General features: G+C 31.6%; 2 protein-coding genes across 2 annotated transcripts in view; both read right to left on the bottom strand.

Moving 5' to 3' along the window:
- The window catches only part of LOC140063106 (uncharacterized), a 30788-nt gene extending 19862 nt beyond the window's left edge, over nucleotides 1-10926 (bottom strand). Inside the window, exons 1-5 of the mRNA XM_072109543.1 lie at nucleotides 10912-10926; nucleotides 10622-10696; nucleotides 7200-10140; nucleotides 6254-6295; nucleotides 4850-4865 (exon numbers count right to left, since the gene is read on the bottom strand). Of these exons, the coding sequence (XP_071965644.1) occupies nucleotides 4850-4865; nucleotides 6254-6295; nucleotides 7200-10140; nucleotides 10622-10696; nucleotides 10912-10926 (3089 nt within the window). The remainder of the gene's footprint in view (nucleotides 1-4849; nucleotides 4866-6253; nucleotides 6296-7199; nucleotides 10141-10621; nucleotides 10697-10911) is intronic.
- LOC140062615 (nucleolar protein 6-like) overlaps nucleotides 1-24444 on the bottom strand; it is a 118176-nt gene that overhangs the window by 8889 nt on the left and 84843 nt on the right. Inside the window, exons 24-27 of the mRNA XM_072108905.1 lie at nucleotides 13911-13935; nucleotides 12970-13001; nucleotides 12729-12760; nucleotides 12487-12518 (exon numbers count right to left, since the gene is read on the bottom strand). The gene's annotated coding sequence lies outside the window, so the exon portion shown is untranslated. The remainder of the gene's footprint in view (nucleotides 1-12486; nucleotides 12519-12728; nucleotides 12761-12969; nucleotides 13002-13910; nucleotides 13936-24444) is intronic.

Genomic DNA, 24444 nt, shown 5'->3' with positions numbered 1-24444 from the left:
GTGATCAGTAATTTTACTTCCTACACTATATACATGTTAATTTGTTAGTTGTGGATTCATTAAACGCATATTTATTGATTTATTTAGAGAAGATTCTTATTTTTTAACAATCATTATTATAATTCATAATTGAATCATTTGCCGCGTTTAGGCAATTACTATGAAAGAGCGAATGACTGCATTACTGACTGCCTAAAAATCCGGATCCCATTATAATTGAAGTTATGAAACCATTCCATTAAATACCTAAAAACCAAACAAAATAAATTGATTATTCTTTTAAAGAAATAAATTGCTGTATTAGTAATTTCAAGTGGACCTGGATAGATGAAGTATTTGTAATCGTATAAAATAAAACGTATTTTCTTCTTCTGTAAAATGTAACTTTTTATTTTTAACATTACTTGAATACTGGTAGATATTGAACGATTATTATGTGCACAGATTGCAACATTGCATATTCAAATTTAGAACAATATTTATAATAATATAACTCACATAAAAACAAGATTAAAATGTGTTTACTCACCAGATATTGTTTCTCCTATACAGGAGAATGACATGGGTTGAAGTTACAGATTATTCGCTGCCCCTCTTGCATAGATAATAACTTGATTTTTCTTCCAAATGAGTAAATTACTGTATTAGTAATTTTATGTGGACCTGGATAGATAAAAAAAAAATAATATAAAAAAAACAATTATACAACTGAAATTATGTTTAGACCTAATGAAGTATTGGTAATCGTATAAAACAAAACGTATTTTCTTCTTCTGTGAAATTTTACTTTTTATTTTTAACATTACTTGAATACTGGTAGATATTGAACGATTATTATGTGCACAGATTGCAACATTGCATATTCAAATTCAGAACAAAATCTATAATAATATAACTCACATAAAAACAAGATTGAAATGTGTTTAGACACCAGATTTTGTTTTTCCTATACAGGAGAATGACATGGGTTGATTTTCATCTTGTTTTTATCAAATTGTATTTTTTTATTTGTATCCAGTTCTATTTTCAATTCTTAAAAAGTTGTTAGAGAAATATAATTCAAATACTTAAAAACCATTGCTGCAATTAGAATTTAATTTGAATGGCTTCATGATAGCTATAATAAATTGGAATTACTTCAGCCTGTACTGAATCAAGACCTTTGCTATAAACATGATCAATCAATGTATTGTTTTCAGTGGTGGAACATGTAACATGTTGTTTGTACTCATTCTCTGCCATTAAATTATTCACTCTGGAAGATTGTTTGAAAAGATTTTCATTAAAATCACCCATTACAATACATTTTGTGCTCATTTTATGTAACTCTTCCAAATGTTTTCTCAAATTTTGACAGAATTGATTAATATCATAACTTGGGGGTCGATAAATTACTGACACGGCAACAGAAATCGGACTTGTTATTAAAAATGAAACTGCTTCTATATCATTATTACATATGTTTAATCTGCTTGAAGACGTGTTCTTGGCATACACTGCAACGCCACCATGAGCCTGATGTTTTATTTTGGAACTGAGATCATTTGTATTAGAATACGAATCATACCTTGCTTGGTGATACAATTTATACGGCTCAATGCGTACGTCAAAAACATCATCATCCTTGTTTAACCATGTTTCAGTTAGACATATGATATTAGAATTCATAAACAAATCATTACACTGAAGATCAACAAAATGTTGTTTAAGCCCTTGAATGTTATGTAACATTATTGAAAATCTAGAAGCCGAATCATGACCTTGTTTATCACATTGTACGTATGAATCCATATTATTTAAGCACTTCTTTATGTTTGGATCACAATAAATCAGACTAGGTTTAAAATTTTCAATAGTAAGTCCAGTTATTGAAGTAACACGACTGAGGCCTACATATGCTTGACCATGCATAAAAGTATCTTTAAGGCAAACCACTGCTTTATCCATTGTCATTCCTTGCACTTTATGAACTGTGCATGCATATGCTAATTTGAGAGGAAATTGTTTTCGACTGTATTTTTTCCCCATAGATTCTTTAAACATTTCAATTGCCTGAATACCAATGTCATTATTGTCAAATTTTACTTTAATAGATACTGGTTCGGTGTTATGATCAGGTTTGACTATTTCATCAACATGTCCCATACATCCATTCGTTAAGCCTTTTTTAACATCTACATTTTTAATCAACATCACTCTGGCATTAATTGCAATCCACAAATAACTTAGTAAACTAGTTTGACGTGAATTCCGAGGTTTGTCACAATTTTTGCTCTGTTTCTTGCTATTTACTACACTATCTTCTGCTTTAATGCATACAATGTCTGTACAGGTTTTGTGCAACATTTTTTTATTCCATTCATCAACTTGTTTGTTGCGTGGGTAAATATGAACAGCATCTTCACATTCTTCACCTGTTTCACGTGATTTTAGAACTAATAAATCGTTATCAGACAAACAATCATGTTTTTCTTTTGTACGCAATTTGTTTAACAATAAAGCAAATTGTTTATCTTCTTTTTGCCTCATGATTTGATCTAACTGTACTTGCTTAAAGTTATCTATCCACAGTGAGCTTTCCAATGTGTCTTTATATAACGAACTGCCCATCACCGGGGGTAACTGATAAAAATCACCAACAGCAATTACTGAAATGTTACCAAATGGACTATCGTTGCGTACTTGTTTTATTTGCCTTAATCGTCCGTGGATATACCAAAGTAACCTTTGATTTACCATTGATATTTCATCTATAATAACAATTTGCAACTGGCCCAATTTATTACGAAGTGCACTTATTTTTTCTTCTCCAAGTGGTTGATACGGAAGTGAAATATTAATCGGGATAGACAAAGCGCTATGAATTGTTTGGCCTTTAATATTATATGCTGCGATTCCTGTAGGAGCTAATTTCAATATTGACAAATCATCGGGATTTTCCATAATCTTTCCAAGAATACGTGTCGCTTCATTATAAATACAATTTACCAAATGACTTTTTCCTGTACCAGCGCCTCCAGTTATGAAATTGTAAAATGCTTCAGGTTTTTTACCATTAACTTTGTCTAAACACCATTGTCTTGTCTTATAAAATATATGTTGTTGTTTTTCATTTAAAGATCGAATCATTTTGTTCAATTCTGGTCTTGGAATATTAGATGAATTAGACTCTACCTTAGATGTATGATTTTTTTGAATTCCAAAATCTGGAATGAAAAATTCATCTTCTTCATCATCAACCTCTACATTTGGCTTTGGGTTGTCTAACCTTTCTTTTTCGCTTTCTGGACATAATAGGCTCCATGCATCTTCTTGTGGTCCAAATTTTAATAAAAATTCCTGTGCTTCTTCAACATCTTCAGCACTTTTTTCATATTGTTTCATGTTTCCATTAACTATTGACTTTACCGTTTGTAATTGACAGCCACATAAATTCACACATCCTTTCTCATGAAATTGTTCGTACGTTTCAAAATTTGGAGGTTTTAACTGTTCATCTTTTCGAAATGGTAGAAATAACTGAAGTATACTCAAAAAATATTTCTCAGGTGCTGTATCCATTGGAAATCGAGGGTATCTTACTATAGCATTACTAGTTCGTGTTCTTTTTTGGATGAATCCCAACTGTTTTTTTAACTGATATACATTCTTTTTTTGTTTGTTTTCTTTCATTTCTGATGAACTCAATATTCTATATTCCGAACAAAATTTTGCAAGGCACATTTTATTAAATTCAGAACTATTAGGTCGAGCTTTATATTTGTCGATCTTATTTGGCAACCATGCACTTACATCATCATCTTTTTTGTTTTTAATTACACTTAATGGTAAACTCATTCTGACAGGATTAGGTCCTACTGGGATAAATTCAACTTTCCTTGAACATTCTTTTAATCTTAAACTACAAACACGATAAATACTTTCTTGTGCAGACACTTCTCGGTTATTCATATAAACATTACCAAGTTTTCGCAAACTTTGCCTAGCATCTTCATTGCCTTCTTTCACTTCTGATGCTGCATGAGATAAAAGTAAGCCCATTTCCCGTTCAGATTTAGACATATATCCTATAACGTAAATAATACATGCATATACATTTGTAATATACTGAATATCCATATTAGCATTCCATGCTCTCAATAAGGAAGGATTATATTGATTTACCCACACATCTTGAGGGTTTCTCTTTATAACAATCTTTTCCTCAGTAGCTACACAATTATTTGCTTTCTCAAATGCACTCTGTGTAATACCTAAACTTTGGAAAAGTTCTATTGCATTTTTATATGTTTCTTCATTACTCACAGCATCTTTTACTGAGGTTAACAGCTCCATTGCTTGTTTATTGTCATCATTATCATCACTGTCTTTATCCGCAATTGTAGGTCTCATAACAAATGTATTTCCAGAAGGTTGTCTGGGGAAGTTAAATCTGCAGTTTGTTCCCTTTTTTTTACATGATTTAGAATGTCTTTTACTGTGAATTTGCACACTTTTAACAATTTCATTCAGTTCAGGATCTACAGTTTCACATGGCACAGCACACGAAATATATTTATCGACAAAATTAATAACTTCGTTATCTTTATCCGTACCAAAAATAGGAGCATTTTCAACCCATACTAACATATGAACATGTGGACTTCCTCTCATTTGAAATTCAATTCGGTAAAAATAATCTATGACTTTACCAATAGGCTGTGCTTCAGACAAAATTACATTTTTCAAAAAAGTATGAAAGCGTTTGTCAAACATTCTGGCAACAGTCACTGGATTTGATTTCAACAAATTACATTTATCTGCCCATTCCAATTCTTCAATGTTTCTTTGGTCTCCTGACTGATTTAACAATGTCGTCATTATTTCTTTCCAACGGAAGTCAGCACTTGAGAATGAAAGAAAGAATGTTGGCTTTCCAATCTGTCTAACCATTGCTATTACATCTTTCTGTGTAGCTTGCCAGTACGGTGGAGTTCCACGAATTTGTTTTAAAAATTTATAACCCCTATCAGATTTTAAAATTTCGTCAATTTTGGTAACATTTTTTAAATCCGATACAGTAACTTTACTAAAATCATCCTTTTTACTTGACCCTTTTCGCAATGCAATGGAAATACTTGATAAAATTTGTTGAAGTTCATATAACGATTGAGCATAAAATATGAATTCTGTATTTTGTGCAAACCTGTTATCTATATGCATTAATCTATTATGAAAATAACGTCCGAGTGTTATTTTAACATCTCTCGTATCATGGAATGTTGGTTGGCCTGTTGGAAATAACACTGGAAATGATTTTGCTTCATTGCTTTTATTACTTAATAATGCAATAGGGCTATTATTTTCACACGGTGCACAACAAATGATGTCATTAAAATATTCATCAACCAAATTTTGTCGCCTGTCAACAGGTTGAAGACTTGTATCAAAGGTAGCACCACATAATCGGTCTTCTAATTCTTCCTCTTCTTCTTCATTACTTTCTATACATGTTTGATTTTCATCTCCATTAGTATTTGTATTTTCGATGTTTTCTTCAGATAAATAATTGTGCCATTCTTCATTAATAGCTATATCAAAATAGCACTTGTTATGATCTTGTAAATATCTAAGAGCTTGAATAACATGAGCAGTATTAACAAATTTATATTTGTAATAACCTTTGTAAGACAACTTTCGCTTCAATTTTACAGATATTAATTGATCATCAACCTGTGGTCTAGGCAGCATTTTTACAGTTTCAATAGTATTTGAAGGTACACATACAACAGGTCCATGTATTCCATGCTGTCCACCTTTAGGTAAATTCATTAATTTCATAAAAGGAATGTTCAATCCAATCAAATGCTGCTCTAAATTATTTAAACACCTAAGCTCAGGAGGAATATCGTGTAGTTGTAAATTGTTTGAATTGGCTTCGGCAGGGACTTTCCCATTTAACAATTTCCTGTGGCATGTGAAACAAATCCATAAACGACATCTTGGTGATTCGATAAATTGACAAGGTTTATTACATTCATTGTTGCAAATATGCAAATACTTTTCATTTATACAAGCCTTATTTTTGTACTTAGTTTTGGTACACTTCATAACTTGATCTTTGAATAACATTTTAAAGCATACGCAACAAACATATTCAGGACCACGAGAAACTGTTTCCCTGAAATTTTCTAAAACAAACTCAAAATTATTGTTTTCTTTTTTCTTTTTTTCCCTATTTTTCATGTTTTTCTTCATAATATTTTTTCGGAACCCTTCATCACCATGATACTTTTCTGCAAATCTTTGCTTACACCTTTCCTTAATACTTTGACGAAATTTTAAATTACCTCGATATTTCTGTGCCAATTTTTGTTTGCAGTTTTGACGAAATTTCAAATTACTCCGATACTTCTCTGCCAATTTTTGCGTAACGTTTTTTCTAAATTTTGAATTATTACGATACTTCGCTGCTAATTTTTCCTTCAATGTTTGTCTGAATTTTGAATCATTGTGATACTTTTCTGCATTTCTTTGTTTATTATTTTGTCTAGTTTTATGTCTAAATATTATATCATTATTGTATCTATTTTTCAATTTTTCTTTCAAATTTTGCGTAAATTTTTCATTACATTTATAATTTAACCGATTGTTGACTTTTTTGGTTGTTCGGTAATCCAAATCAATATTGTAGTTATGTTTAGCTTTATTTCGTACCTTAACATTATATTCAGGTTCACATCTATACATTTTTTGTTGTCTTTTTCTGTTTTCCTTCCTTTTTTTGAATTTATAATCATCATCAGCATATCTTACTTGTTGTGCCTCTTTTACTTTACGTTTCTTTTCTTCTCTGTATGCAGGATCACTTTGATATTTGTTTCTATTTTCATTTTTTTCTATTGAATTATCTTTTTCTTCTCTTCTTCTTTTCATTCTCTGACGATTCTTTTCTTTTTGCTTTCTATTTTCATAAGATATTTTTCTTCTCCTTCTCAATGTTTTTACTTTATTTCCAGAACAAGGTCCCTCAACAGTTTTACTCTTTTTGTGTTTTGGTTCTATATCTTCAAATGTTTCACAAGTTTCATTTCCCGTTTGCTTTCGTTTCTTTGTTGTAGAATTCTTTACAAAAAAATTCGCCTCTGTATTTGAAAGTTTATTGTGCGATGTCACATTCATATCAACGTGTCCTGTTTTTTCCTGAACATTATTTTGACTAACATTAACAGATTCCACTACATTAAAATGCACATTCATGGTGTACAAAATATATATACCATTGTCAGTTGTAACATCATCTATTCTTCCTGGCTTTTTAGCAGAAAACAATTGCCAAGTCAAAAGTTGATCATTAAATGAATAAATATCTGTATTAAGCAAGTTTGCCATTGCACTTATTTCAGTATTGGATGCCCACGTTCCATTATCCATTACTCTTTTTTTTAACACATATTCCTTAACTGATCTATATTCGTGACTAAATGTATTAATAAACAAGTCATCAGTCTCCAATAAATGATTAGTAATTGCTCTTCTTAAAAGAAAATGATTATCTTCAGTACCAGAAATAATGTATGAAATTGCACGATAAAAACAATTACCATCACCTGTAATATTCGTAATTTGAAGAGGATGTCCAATCTGACTAGCTCTGTTAATACCAGAATTCCTATCGGTATGTTCACAATGAATGCCTACTTCATTACACATGTTTTTCTTTTGTGCTTCTGAGATAGGAATAAATTTAAAATTCTTGTCAGGTCTTTCTCCATACTGAACATTAACAATTTCAATATCACTATCACTTTGCCATCCATTACTTGATGAGACATGACCTTCTTTATTATGTTTTTGGCCTTTAACCTTAGAATCAATATTCTTGTCTGGTAATCTTGTACTACATTTATACTGATAAGACGTACTAGGTTCATCAACATCGACGTTTCCCAAGTTTCTTTGTTCACAATTATCATCGAGCACAGAAGCGGAACATAACATCATAGACTTATTTTCAATATTTACACCAGTCAGTTCAAACTCGGTTTCATGTAAATTACAGTTCATTGACCTTGCTAATCTTATACAATAATCGTACACACCTTGCCAAGATGGACTGTAAAGTAAAATACTCTTTCCATGTTCACTAACACAACCAAATCGATCTCTTGCATGTGGATCAAATATATGAAATCCATTTACACGTTTGATAATAGAAAATGTGCTTCTGTTGAAATTCATAAAAAATGCATCATGTTGGTGTAATTCTTGTTCAAGAGCTTGGTTTAATGACAAGGCTCCATATTCAGCCATAAATTCGAGATTTCCATCTATTATGCCAAAAACTGATTCTTTGGGAGATATTACAAATGTGTTATCCAAGATATCCAATTCTTTCGGCAGTTCAGAAATCATTAAAAGGTCCTCGTGCATAGTGGAATCTTTCTGAATGTAACGGTACAACTCGTTTCCAAGAGTCAATATTGTATCAAGGTCTTTGGTGTAAAATTCATTTCCATTCCTCTTTGTAGAATAAAGAATAGCTACAAGACTATTTGCAACACACTGTTTACCACTTGCAAAGCCAAATCTATAATTCCCTTGATTAAAATTACCCTGTGCTACAGTTATATTTTCATTACTATTATATACTTGTAATTCATTTATTGATTGTGTTTTCTGCCTTTTTCGTGTATTTTTTTGTTTTGGTACATCATCGATTATCAATTCTTCCGAAAAATTATTTTTTGTTAAAACTTCAATATCCACATCGATTGTATGTTGGTCACATTTAGGTTTAGTATGGGACCTAATTTTTTCAGTCACTGCTTTTTTGCATCCGTCATCAATTATCAATACTTCATTTTCCTCAAATTCACAACTTGCACATGTTTGATTTTTATGATCTGTACCATTACTATCAATTATTCTACTTCTGTCATTCATTTTGCTATTATTTTGTGCTTTCGCATCGTCAGTCGCTGTGTTGTCGTTTTCTACAGTAGGCCTACATTCCATTTTAAAATCCTCGTCAGTTTTCGTTTCAGAATTGTCATTATTACCCATGTTCTTTATATCTTTCATAGTATCGCAATCATTCTTTAAATTCACATTACCTTGTGCTTTTTTGTTATCAATCTTCTTAGTTTTGACAAAACGACCCTTGTTATTTCGTAAACGTTTCGAACCACCACCTGATTGTTGTTGTATTCCGTTTGTTACTTTGGTATTTTTCAAAACATTACACATAGGCCTACCACTGTCGTCAATTATTGTTTGTGAATTTCCCAATACATTCGTTTTAGCATTTTCTTTGTTGTATTCTCTGTAAGTATTTGTATTCATATTCCATTCCATTTTGTTATTATTTCGTCTTTCATAGAAATCTTTTACACTTTTGCCAATATATTTTACACCTGGTTCTATACTTATACCATTTATAACGCGCTTTCTCCTTTTCTTATTTCCTCTATTTTTACATCTTTTTTTTCTGTTGTCGGTTCTTTTCTTTGATTTTACCCTTATCCAATCACTACCAAGTAAATCTTCACTTCCTGTTTGTTGACATTTTTTTAATTTGGCATTATTACGTTTTTCCTTATTTTTCGTTAAGTCTGCAGTGACAGATTCATCAGGTTCTAGAATCGTATATCTATTGAAATGACAGGGAATACCTATTTCACCCAATATGTTATCAACAAAATTACTATACCCACACATTGAACAAATCCAAATTACTCTGGAATCACATAGTTTGTCTTCAAAAACATCTCTTACACATTTCACATGAAAATATTGACTACAACAGTCACATGTTATGCAATTGTCGTCTGCTTTCACTTCAATACTACACAAATCGCATGTATCATCAAACTCTGAAGCAACCTCTGTACCATAAGATAATATGTTTATGATATCATCAATTATTTCTTTAAATTCCGTTGTATCTTTGATAACTTCACAATCGACATTACATGTATCATCATTTTCCAGTTTTATAGTGCTCCTGTCTTTGACATTCTTAGATAAGCAACATTGGTCAAGTAGGTCCAAGATTTCATCAATGACTGTTTCAAATTCTGTTGTATCTATAATACCACTATCAACATTACCAGCTGTATTGACATTATTGTACCCTTTATTTGTATTTTCTTTATTATTCTTAAAAAAGCACCATAACATTAAGAAGAACATTAAAAACAACATACCAATAATAAAGGTTATTAATAGTGTATCCATTATGTATGGTTAATCAAATCCAGAAATTGTTTTCAAATTCTATACAATTGATGTATTCTACTTCGTAATTACTTTATACAAATATGTTTTTTTTCCTGCTAAACTTATATTTATCTTTCCAAATTGTGTTTCGAGACAACTAATGTTTATATTCACTACGCCTAACTTTTTTGGTTCTGCAAAAGCCTTGATAAAGTTTCTATAGATAATAAATAGAAAGATAGATAGATTTAGATAGATAGATAGATAATAGACTGCTGTCTATAAAAAGATTTGAGATTTCGTTTTATTCATCCAGTGGAGATTTTGCTTAAAATAATTCATCCAGTGGAGATTTTGCTTTAAATTTGCTTTCGTTGTTGCTGATATGGAATACTTATAATCGGTTAATCCTCGTTGGTACTCTCTTTCGGAGAGCAGGATCTCTTTCGGAGATCCGGGTCTCTTCTGAGACCCAGCGGATTAATTCTTCAAAACTCTGCAATAAAAGAGAAAGAAAAATTATTAATAATGTTATATATTTTTTCTACCCCATGACTTATAAGAGAAAATTCTTGCATAGTATTAGTAAGCATGCTCAAGCAGCATAATTGTAATACGCATGATATAATCATTCACTTCACAATCTTTGTGCGATTTAATCGCTTAATTAAACTCATTAGTAGTTAGAGATGATAGATCAAAGAAACATACTATGTTGTGAGTCATAACTTGAAAATAATGTAGTCCAAACTATATGATTCTAGTTGGTATCTTTTACATAACCCAATTTTTTTTATAGGTTAAAATAAACTACAAAAACTAATGTATTTTTTTTAATAAGGCCCTGTCATAGGTATCATGTAAAATTAATAATGATAAATCGGCAGCACACTCATAATACACAAAATACTGTATAACACATTTCATGGTAGCTGTAGTAGATTTTACCGATTTTAAATGATGTAAACTTTATTTTGCATTTTTAACAATTTGTAATGTATTTGTTTTATCACATCTTGATATTAACTGTATGAAGGGGTGTAATTGCTTCTTAATCAATGTCTGAAAAATTAATAAATTTCCTCAAAATGACTTTGGGTATGAGACGGCTGATTAGGGCCTACATGTAGTCTCAATGCTAACTTCATTTAATATTCACAAACAATAAAATCTGAATTATGTAAATGTTTCATAATAGAAAATGCCTACAAAATAACAGGCAACAGTTCACAAAGTAAGGAAAATATGTTTTCTCCGTTTAACAGATAATCTACTAATACTCACAGCTGTAGCTGAAACTGAATATTTTCTTCAATCTAAAAAAAAACAAGGAAAAACATTAATGATGGTAATAAACAACATAAACACTTTTTCCAAATCAACATGCTTCTTAATCAATGTCTAAAAAATTAAGAAATTTCCTCAAACTGACTGGGTATTTGGGTGTTGTCTCAATGTTAATTTCATTTAATATTTTAATCACAAACAATAAAATCTGAATTATGTAAATGTTTCATAATAGAAAAAGCCTACAAAATAACAGGCAACAGTTCACAAAGTAAGGAAAATATGTTTTCTCCGTTTAACAGATAATCTACTAATACTCACAGCCGTAGCTGACACTGTAGGCCTATATATTCTACAATCTAAAAAATACAAGTAAAAACATTAATAATGGCAATAAACAACATAAACACTTTTTCCAAATCAACATGCTTCTTAATCAATGTCTAAAAAATTAAGAAATTTCCTCAAAATGACTGGGTATTTGGGTGTTGTCTCAATGTTAATTTCATTTAATATTTTAATCACAAACAATAAAACCTGAATTATGTAAATGTTTCATAATAGAAAAAGCCTACAAAATAACAGGCAACAGTTCACAAAGTAAGGAAAATATGTTTTCTCCGTTTAACAGATAATCTACTAATACTCACAGCTGTAGCTGAAACTGTAGGCCTATATTTTCTACAATCTAAAAAATACAAGTAAAAACATTAATAATGGCAATAAACAACATAAACACTTTTTCCAAATCAACATGCTTCTTAATCAATGTCTGAAAAATTAAGAAATTTCCTCAAAATGACTTTGGGTATGGGCCGGCTGATTGCGGCCTACATGTTTTCTCAATGGTAATTTCATTTAATTGTTTGATCACAAACAATAAAATCTGAATTATGTAAATGTTTCATAATACAAAATGTCTACAAAATAACAGGCAACAGTTCACAAAGTAAGGAAAATATGTTTTCTCCGTTTAACAGATAATCTACTAATACTCACAGCTGTAGCTCAAACTGTATATTTTCTACAATCTAAAAAAAAACAAGGAAAAACATTGATAATGGTAATAAACAACATTAACACTTTTTCCAAATCAACACGCTTCTTAATCAATGTCTGAAAAATTAAGAAATTTCCTCAAAATGACTTTGGGTATGAGACGGCTGATTAGGGCAGGCAACAGTTCACAAAGTAAGGAAAATATTTTTTCTCCGTTTAACAGATAATCTACTGATACTCACAGCTGTAGCTGAAACTCTATATTTTCTACAATCTAAAAAAAACAAGGAAAAACATTGATAATGGTAATAAACAACATTAACACTTTTTCCAAATCAACATGCTTCTTAATCAATGTCTGAAAAATTAAGAAATTTCCTCAAAATGACTTTGGGTATGAAACGGCTGATTAGGGCAGGCAACAGTTCACAAAGTAAGGAAAATATGTTTTCTCTGTTTAACAGATAATCTACTAATACTCACAGCTGTAGCTAAAACTGTATATTTTCTACAATCTAAAAAAAACAAGGCAAAACATTGATAATGGCAATAAACAACATTAACATTTTTTCATGAGTATATGTAAAACTATAATTTTTAATAGTTTGGAAAATATTATAATTGTCAAGAAGGTGCATGGTTCTTAAATTTAAAAATAAATGTTGTTTTTCGGTAACAACCCGACAAAATCATTAATAAATGTTGGCCCCTATCTAATATTTCTATGTTGATTAATTCAATTTTTTAAAACTATATACTATATATTTTGATTATTGATTTTAAAGCATATTGAAATAAATTTTACTGTAAAAATGTTGGTTTAGCTTACTGTAATAACACTGGTCACAGACTGACATGTCAGTTTGTGACCAACTCGGTAACAACCAGACACTTTTTAATATCATATAAAAATGTAAAAATAAGGTTTAAAAAAAAAGTAACCTTATGAGTGTATGTAAAGCTATAATTTTTAATAGTTTGGAAAATATTATAATTGTCTAGAAGGTACATGGTTCTTAAATTAAAAAATTTTTTTGGTAACAACCCGACAAACTTATTAATAATTATGTTGGCCCCTCCTTAATATTTCTATGTTGATTAATTCAATTTTTTTAAACAAAATCTCAAACAATATATTTAGTTCTTTAATTCTAAAAAGAAATGACATGTATAAATTAGGGTTTAGTTGTCTGTTATAGGATTTAAGTAAACCTCATATTGTTTATTATTTTTTAAGTTTTCTAAATATCATTATTTTAAATGGAAATATGTCTGTATATATCTATATATTTTTTTTACCACTTAAATATCCTGAAAGTATATAACATTAGCTTTAGTTTGATATCAAACGTGTTAAGACTGCTAAAAGTTGAACATTTTCAAAATCCCCCAAAAAATTGTGGAATTGCCCTACTAATACTCACAGCTGTAGCTGAAACTGTAAATCTTCTGTTAATAAAAAACAATTAAAAAAACAATTACAATCTAAAAAATACAAGGAAAAACATTGATAATGGCAATAAACAACATTAACACTTTTTCCAAATCAACAAGCTTCTTAATCAATGTCTGAAAAATTAGGAAATTTCCTTAAAATGACTTTGGCTATGGGCCAGCTAATTGGGGCCGACATGTTGTCTCAATGGTAATTTCATTTAATAGTTTGATCACAAACAATAAAATTTGAATTATGTAAATGTTTCATAATAGTATAAATGCCTACAAAATAACAGGCAACACTTCACTTCCAATCATGAGACCATAAATCATCTCTACAAATTATTTATTTTATGTTCACTATTTACGATATTCTAGAGATTATGAAGTACTGTAGAAACAATAATGTTATTACTGTACATGTATCTCTTCCAACTCTTTAGGAACTTATACAACTAAAAACTAGGCCTAGCCCCTACCTAGGAGGCCTAGGCTAGTAGGCATAGAAGAGAACTTCGCAAAGCAGACTCAGCTTGCTAACAATGCTAAGTAGAGTAGGCTATATTATACCGGTGTTTAATTTTAAGGCATGGTATTCAAGATAAAGTTTGTTAACAAATTAGGAATTAATATATAGTTATAAGCCAGATGCAAAATGGAACTAGGCTAGCGTCATTATGCCTCTACTACAGTACTGTACAACTAAACCTAGGCTAGGTCTAGGCCTTCCTGAAGAGGTAATCCGGGACACGGCTAGGCCTAGCCTAGCAGCCTAGGCCCTCTAGGCCATTTCATTTTGATGGCAAACACAAAAACAATTAAATATTACAAATCAACAATCCAAATTAATCAAAATATATCTTACCTATTTCTAACTATTATATTTAACACAATTGTGTTTAAACTTTTTTAATATAGGCTATATGTTCGTTTTAACAATATAAAATTGCAAAGCAATATCGGGAGCAATACTAGGCTATAATATTACAAATCCAACATGGAGGTGTAACCACGTTGTTCTTTACTAATATGACACGCAATCGTCGCCAAAAGTAACATAAATGCTGTAGGCCCAGACACAATTCACCACACTTTCACCATAAAAGTAGAGAGCGCATTAACATTTTTTCCATGGATGGCATAATCGTTTTTCTGCGCGCAATATTCTAACGTATGACGTGCGCGTGGCGTTTGCGCTGCGGATAACCTAACTCGTCCGTAGTGACGAGTTCAAATCTAGTTGGTTATCCGCACTTGGCGGATAACCCCTTGTTATTGTCAGGATCTTTTTTTTTTTTTTCTTCTATCTTATTCTTCTTTCTTTCCCAGAATTTTGTCCACAGCATATCTCTATCTTCTGGCCAACATAATATTGTATAACTTTGTCAAAAGATTGAACTATAGCTGTAGATGTGCAGCCAAGCTTTTGGACGATTTCGGAGATGCGCAGCGTAAGTTACGCGCGATTTTATGAATTTCAATGATTGATCATATATTGAAAACCAAAAGTCATTTTTTATTGAAACTTGGTGAAAATATAAGTTATACCAAGGGCAAAGTTCCTATGGATTAAAAATTGCATGTCTCACAGAAAGTTACGCGCGCACGCGCGTTTAAAATTTCAAAATGCGTAAAATCAACTTCTAATCAATTTTCTACGCGTTTCATGTCATTGTGAACATTTCAAAAATTCCCACGCGTGCGCATTATTTTTACGTGCGCGTGCGCACGTAGCGCAAAAACATCTTTTTTTTGCATTTTTTTGTTTTTTCAGGCTTTTCTAGTAAATTTACCAATTTTCAATCAATTTCGACATAAAATCACGTCATACGAGCACGTAGAATTGAACAATTTGCGCGCGTTTTTGATGAAAAAGTTTAAAAATTCGTGAAAATTATACCTTTTTTTAAAAAGTCATAGATTCTAAACTCCGTGGTGAAAATTTTTAAAATTTCAGATTCTGGAAGTAGATGAGTTGCAGATATCAAATCATGCATCGATATGGCTAACCGGAAATTGAGACGTCATCGTATGGCCACTCGAATATAAAATATAGGATTTTTGTCTCTTTCGCATAGCTCATCACATTTAATAGAGCGCATCTCCACTTATCCGTATTCCATTTCCCCCCATTTTGTTATATTGTCTAGGCCAATCAATTATCTGTCGCATAATCTACCATTTTTTAAATTGTGATGACGTCATCATGTGCAAAAGCGTCAATAACTTGGGTCCCTTATTTTCACCTATTCTGCACTGTTTGTAGTACGTATACAGAATATAGCGTATACCGTATATACTTTGACGTGACACAAAATAGAGAGCGCACTAACATTTTTTCAATGGCATAATCGTTTTTCTGCGCGCAATATTCTAACGTATGGCGTGCACATGGCCTTTGCGCTGCGGATAACCTAACTCGTCCGAAGTGACGAGTTCAAATCTAGTATTTATTTCTTTCCTTACATCCTTCTCCCCCATTTTTTGTGCGCAGCGTATCTCTAATTCTGGCCAACATATGATTGTATAACTTTGTCAAAAGATTGCCCTGTAGCTGTAGATGTGCAAGAAACTTTTTTTTTCAAATTTCGAGTTGCGCAGCGTAAGTTACGCGCAATTTTGTGAATTTCAATGATTGATCATAGAATAAAAACTAAAAGTTGTTTTGTATTGAAACTTGGTGAACATTTAAGTCATATAATGCGCAAAGTTTCTATGGATTAAAAATGGCATGTTTCATAAAAAGTTACGCGCGCACGCGTATTTAAAATTTCAAAATGCGAAAAATTAATATCTAATCAACTTTCTACGCGTTTCATGTCATTTTGAGCATTTCAAAAATTCCCACGCGTGCGCAATTTTTTTACGCGCACGTGCGCACGTAGCGCAAAAACATCATTTTTTTGATTGATTTTTGTTTTTCCTGTCTTTTTTAGAAAATTTACCAGCTTTCAAACAATTTCGACTTAAAATCACGTCATACGAGCACGTAGAAATAAACAATTTACGCGCATTTTTGATGAAAAAGTTCAAAAATTTGTCAAAATTATGTCTTTTTTTAAACAGTCATAGATTCTAAACTACGTGGTGAACTTTTTTATAATTACATATTCTGGTAGTAGATGAGTTGCAGATATCAAATAATGCATCAATATGGCTAACCGGACATTCTGACGTCATCGTATGGCCACTCGAATATAAAATATAGGATTTTTGTCTCTTTCCTCGTAGCTCGTCACATTTAATATAGCGCATCTCCACTTATTTGTATTCCATTTCCCCCCATTTTTTTATGTTGTCTAGGTCTATCAATTACCTTTCGCACGATTCACCATTTTCAAAATTGTAATGACGTCATCATGTTCAAAAGCGTCAATAACTTTGGTCACTTATTTTCACCTATTCTGCACTGTATGTAGTACGTATACAGTATGTAGTGTATACCGTATATACTCAGACGTGACGAAAAATAGAGAGCACACTGAAATTGTTTCAATGACTTAATCGTTTTTCTGCGCGCAATATTTTAACGTATGACGTGCACGTGGCCTTTGCGCTGCGGATAACCTAACTCGTCCGTAGTGACGAGTTCAAATCTAGTTTTTTTTCTATCTTATTCTTCTTTCTTTCCACGAATTTTGTTCGCAGGGTATCTCTAATTCTGGCCAACATAAGATTGTATACCTTTGTCATAAGATTCACCTATAGCTGTAGATTTGCAGCCAAGCTTTTCGACGATATCGGAGTTGCGCAGCGTAAGTTACGTGCGATTTTATGAATTTCAATGATTGATCATAGATTAAAAACCAAAAGTCATTTTGTATTGAAACTTGGTGAAAATTTAAGTCATATCATGCGCAAAATTTCTATGGATTAAAAATGGCAGATTGCGCAAAAAGTTACGCGCGCACGCGCGTTTAAAATTTCAAAATGCGAAAAATCAACTTCTAATCAACTTTCTACGCGTTTCATGTCATTTTGAGCATTTCAAAAATTCCCACGCGTGCGCAATTTTTTTACGCGCGCGTACGCACGTGGCGCAAAAACATCTTTGTTATGCTTGATTTTTGTTTTTTCAGCCTTTTATAGTAAATATACCAATTTTCAATCAATTTCGACTTAAAATCACGTCATACGAGCACGTAGAATTGAACAATTTACGCACGTTTTTGATGAAAAAGTTCAAAAATTCGTGAAAATTATGCCTTTCTTTAAAAAGTCATAGATTCTAAACTCCGTGGTTAACATTTTCAAAATTTCAGATTCTGGAAGTAGATGAGTTTTAGATATCAAATCATGCATCGATATGGCTAAGCGGACATTGTGACGTCATCGCATGGCCACTAAAATATAAAATATAGGATTTTTGTCTCTTTCGTTATTGCTCATCACATTCAACAGAGCGCATCTCACTTATACGTATTCCATTTCCCCAGAGATTTTAATATTGTCTACGTCAATCAACTATCTTTCGCAGGAGTTAAAATATTTTAATTCTTATGACGTCATCATGTCTAAAAATCTAAACAACGTGGGTCACTTATTTTCATCTTTACAGTGAATTTTAATCTGTTATATCTCGTCAGAATAAAAAGTGATATTCATGATTTAAACGTTTTCTGGAAGTCATTGAATTGTAGATACGAATTCATGTAAATATTTTGCCAACCAGATCCTGTGACGTCATCATATGGCCAGTTGAATAAAAAAAGTCGTATTTTTATCCTTTGCGTAAAAGTTCATTGCGTTTAAACGAGAGCGCATGTCACTTTTACGTGCCCAACATTCTTCAAATTTGTATTAATGTAATTATTTAGATAATTATCTTCTAAAATAGTTATCTTTATATGTCAATTTGATGACATCATCGTGTTAACAATTGGATTTAAAAGATGGTCTCGTAATTTCGTATATACTACACTGTATATAACATATAACAGTGTATTCTATAACATGCTGTATGCTACATAATAGGTACAATTCAGCACTGTAAACATGTTTAATTCATGTCATAGGATGGCATAATATTTGTCGAAGTTCATATAGTTTAAAGTATGTGCATGTTGCCTTTGCGCGGATAACCCGAACTCGTCAAAGTGACGAGTTCAAATCTAGTTGGTTATCCGCACTTGGCGGATAACCCCTTGTTATTGTCAGGATCTTTTTTTTTTTTTTTCTATCTTATTCTTCTTTCTTTCCCGGAATTTTGTTCGCAGCGTATCTCTAATTTTGGAGAACATAAGATTGTGTAACTTTGTCATAAGATTGCCCTGTAGCTGTAGATGTGCAAGAAACTTTTTTTTATGAATTTGGAGTCGCGCAGCGTAAGTTACGCGCGATTTTATGAATTTCAATGATTGATCATAGATTGAAAACCAAAAGTCATTTTCTATTGAAACTTCGTGAAAATTTAAGTTATATCATGCGCAAACTTTCTATGGATTAAAAATGACATGTTTGACATAAAGTTACGCGCGCACGCGCGTTTAAAATTTCAAATTGCGAAATATCCATTTCTAATCAACTTTCTACGCGTTTCAGGGCATTTTGAGCATTTCAAAAATTCCCAGGCGTGCGCATTTTTTTACGCGCGCGTGCGCACGTAGCGCAAAAACATCTTTTTTTTGCTTGATTTTTGTTTTTACAGCCTTTTCTAGTAAATTTACCAATTTTCAATCAATTTCGACTTAAAATCACGTCATACGAGCACGTAGAATTGAACAATTTGCGCGCGTTTTTGATGAAAAACTTCAAAAATTCGTCAAAATTAGACCTTTTTTTAAACAGTCATAAATTCTAAACTACAGAGTGAACTTTTTTTAAATTACAAATTCTGGAAGTAGATGAGTTTTATTTCTCGAATCATGCATTGATATGGCTAACCGGATATTGTGACGTCATCGTATGGCCACCCGAATATAAAATATAGGATTTTTTTTTCTTTCGTCATAGCTCGTCGAATTTAATAGAGCGCATCTCTACTTATCCGTCTTCAATTTCTCCCATTTCTTTATATTGTCTAAGTCCATCAATTATCTTTCACATTATTTGCCATTTGTAAAATTGTGATGACGTCATCATGTCCAAAAGCGTCAATTACTTTGGTCACTTATTTTCACCTATTCTGCACTGTATGTAGTACGTATACAGTATATAGCGTATACCGTATATACTCAGACGTGACGCAAAATAGAGGGCTCACTAACATTTTTTTTCAATGGCATAATCGTTTTTCTGCGCGCAATATTCTAACTTATGTGTCATGCGCGTGGCTTTTGCGCTGCGGATAACCTAACTCGTCCGTAGTGACGAGTTCAAATCTAGTGATTTAATTATACTTATTAGCCGAGTTATGACAAGTATTAGTGAAATTATCCTCAAGTTGTCTGTGCTTTTATTATATAATCTGGAATAAAATAATTAAATATAGGTCGTAAATTGTGCATCAGAATATTAATGGGTTGTAACCGTAACTGTTCGGCGAAAGACCGGCGCCCACTTTCCGAACAATACATAATTTATATTAATTTATACATATACTCTACAACATAATGGTAAACTTTAAAAAAAAAATGATTAGTGTTTCATAGGCCTACACAACATAAAGATAAATAGAGTGAATTGTTTGATTTTAACTCGGACAGCTAGGTTATCTTAATTGTATATTTTAAATGTTTTAATATAAATCAAGCAAATTGAAATAAAGGTGTAAAGCATGTTATAAAACTTGGATCTCGAGTAAATACCGGCCATGTGCCTTCAGAAGACGGCTACAAGAAAGCCTTACATTACTGAAAGGACACGTACGAGATACCAATATGAGCATAGGGTCCTACGCACTTATCTCGTACTAACAGAGAGGCACGCCAGTATATGGGATTGGTGTTAGGACGGGTGTACGACGGGCGTAATAAAGTGATAAAAAACAAACACTGCTTAACTTTACAGTAATAGGCCTACAACATCAGCGTCAAGTTCTGCGATGATTCAATGCACTACTGTCATACAAATTGATCTCTAATGACTACAGACTATTCGTTAGAAGTTACCGAATCGTGAAATCAATTTCAAGATTATCGCTACTATTTCTAACAATATTATCAACAAGCGGGGATTGTCTTCTCCCAAAGGACGTTCTTTTCCATCGATGATGTATTTTTGCGCCCCGTGGGACATTCCTTTTTCAATTCGCTCAGACTAAACTACGTTATGTTTCGCGTCAAGCCCCTTTTAAACGAACGCAAATTACATTTACCGGCGCATAGTGTGTCAATTCAAAGTGTGCCAAAAGTCCAAAATGGTAAATGTGGCAATCCAAAATTTTATTAGGAAGAAAACTTAAATTATATAAATCCACTAATAATTGTATATTTGGTAAATTGTAATGGTGTCTTGCACATGGAAACTGGAAGAAATCATGAAATTTCACTTAAAATATTTTATAAATTCACTGTTTTTCTAGAAAAAAAGCAATGGATTTGATATTGCATGAAATTGTTATCTGTTATTAACCATATTAAGCAGTAAAAATACAATTTATTTTAGGGTTAAAGGTCACCAAATACAGGCAAAAAATACAAAAAAAATCGTATTTTAAAAATAAAATCACTAAACTAGTTCAGATTCCTGTCGATTCACGCGCTAATTTTGACATCAGTATTTCGAGCAAAGCTTCAGCTTTACGACAATACCAAATTTGGCTCCGACAATCCACGACATTGCATATAGCATGAAGATAAATAATACATATAGGCGCGGTTCGTTTGGTTGCGCACATACGAAGAAGGACTTTCCAACGCACCTTGTATTGGAAAAGGAGATGCTACAACCACATGAGATTAATCTTTCATTCATTAAGCTACAGTTAACATGGCCTCCAAATATGAAATATACAACTTTGTGAATCTGTCCATTCGGCTGGTGAATTACGTGATGAAGATAACGTATCAAAAGCACTTATGAAGAATACTTCCAAAATTATGTTTATTACGTTATGTTATCGTTTACAAACGACAACGAGATGGTACTATGTTCATCACAAGCTTGGCACACTAAGGAAAGTCTTTACCAGTGACGTTTTCGTTTAGTGACGAAACTGAACTAGATATGACAGATGTGCCAGAAACATTATCCCAGTTAATTATATTTTCCATACATCGTTCTGAAAATTGTATTTTACTGCCTAATATATGGTTAATAACAGATAACAATTTCATGAAATCCGTTGCTTTTTCCTAGAAAAACTAACAGCGAATTTATCAAAACTGCCGTTTTGCTCATTTTAAGTGAAATTTCATGATTTCTTCCAGTTTCCATGGTTACAAGACACTATTAAAATTTACCAAATAAAAAATTATAGTTGTCTTCTTCCTAATAAAATATGAAAAATTTGGATTGCCAAATTGAACATTTTTGGCACACTTTAAAATGATTCTAAAGACTTTTCCACAATATCAACACGGCGGTAAAATATTAGCTTAAATTGTCGGGTACCATTGTTTTATAACAACCAACTGTAATTCATGCAATTCCTACCTTTCCTACAGAAATTATGAACACCTGTAATTTGCATGTACACACAATTATTCATTACAATGATAGAGGAGGGTCATCGCGTGTTGCACGGATATACGAGTATCACACGTGAGAAATAGTAAGACATTTTGTTACATTTTTAACAACCATAAACGGTGATTTTAATTCACTTTCATATTTATTTAATCTAATTGAGGTATATGTCAAATGGCATGGCTTTTTCTATTACACAATCAGTAATTATAACACGCTCGTAAAATGATCGCAAATGAAATATGACTGGCATATAGTCAACCCTAATAAAGTATACATTGGGGACAATATACAGTTATTTTATTGCATACATTCTGTCAATCTTACTCAAACAAAACGGTAAAAAATGGATTGTATGAGTAATTAAACAAACCAAATGCGCTATAAGAATCAGTTATTTAATTGGAATTGGTATGATGTCAACTCAACCATGGAGAAGGAAAAGAGATGCCTCAAATCAGAATCAATGAGCAACGTCCTCATTTATTAAATTAAAGTGACATGCCATGACATATATTAATATGAATGAGAGTTTATATAAAATGTGTTTAGTAGGAATAATTCTAAAATCATTTATAAAATAATAGATAACTGAGAAATCAAACGAAAACGCTTGCCGATGTTGTGAGCATAAAGTTATATAACTTATATAAGTTATATATCTTATTTCTCAATGGTATCAGTATTAATCATAAGATATCTAAGCCAAAGGAGAAACGATAAAGTAAAACAATTAGAAAGAAGTAAACCACTACGGTATTCGTCAGGGAATACGAAATATATAAGCAGACAGTTGCCCGAGTAAATTGGAATAAAAGAAAGTAGAAAACGAAGCCAGAGTAATAACAAAGCTTAAAAAATACATTTTAACCACAGGATCGAATACAGTACAAAAACAAAATTGACGTGATAACACTAAACAGTCTGAAAAGGGATTAATCGAGACTATTTTACTAAATATAGTTTTATATAGTATAATTGAAATAATGCCAAATGCCTAATATGCTAATAACTGTATATATTTTGACAAGTGTCTGATAAATAACATGTTGCATGACCTATCATGATCCCTTCTTCTATCCCTCATCAACTTTCACGCTATTTAGAAGAGCATGCGGATTACATTCAACACGCCTAAAGGTATCTTGAATTAAGTACATACTTTTTTGATTTATACACTTCGATGTCTCTGTAAACATATTTTAGAATTAAACAATAATTCACACGCACACTGTAAATCTTAAAATTGTAATATATAATAATATATATAGTTTAACGAAACCAAATTTTTTTTGCAATTAGTTCTAATTTGTCGTTTCGTTTTCTTGTTTATCTTGTAGAGCAAGAGCCGTTTTATGTAAATCAAATGTTTCAACACTATATTTCAAATTTTATAAGAGATAATTCTCATCTCTACTTAACTTTCGAGGCAACAATTTTCCGTAAGATCTGGAAGATTCATTTCACGCATTAGTTCATTTCTTTTGTAATACTGTATATTAAAGTCGGAAAATCAATTTCACCATATTTTGATTCTTCGAAGAAATACTATTATTATGCCATATCATTTCGAGGCCCTTGCAGCCGATTCGGTTCAGAATGAATACGGTACTCACCACTTAAGTATATAACCCTTGTGTTGTATTTATTGTCCTGTAAATTATTGAGTATCATCATTAATTATTGAAGTCATTAATACTATGTAGTAAGTACTTTATATACTTATTCATTTTGCAATTAATATCAATAGAATTGACAAAGCGTCAGAACATTACTTCAGTTCATTAAAATAATTATTATAGCTCCAAGGACGTGCAGTAGTTGTGTGAAACATTCAACTTTAAATATCTTTGGTTTTAAAATGTCATTACTACAGCTATTTGTATTAGTTAAAAAACGATACTTATATCAAACTAGATGATGTTGCAAATACACGATGAACATCAAGTAAAA

This window comes from Antedon mediterranea, chromosome 11, assembly GCF_964355755.1.
Source record: "Antedon mediterranea chromosome 11, ecAntMedi1.1, whole genome shotgun sequence".
NCBI lineage: Eukaryota > Metazoa > Echinodermata > Crinoidea > Comatulida > Antedonidae > Antedon > Antedon mediterranea.
Note: the sequence above shows the minus strand (reverse complement) of the source record. Positions and strands in the feature narration are given on the sequence as shown.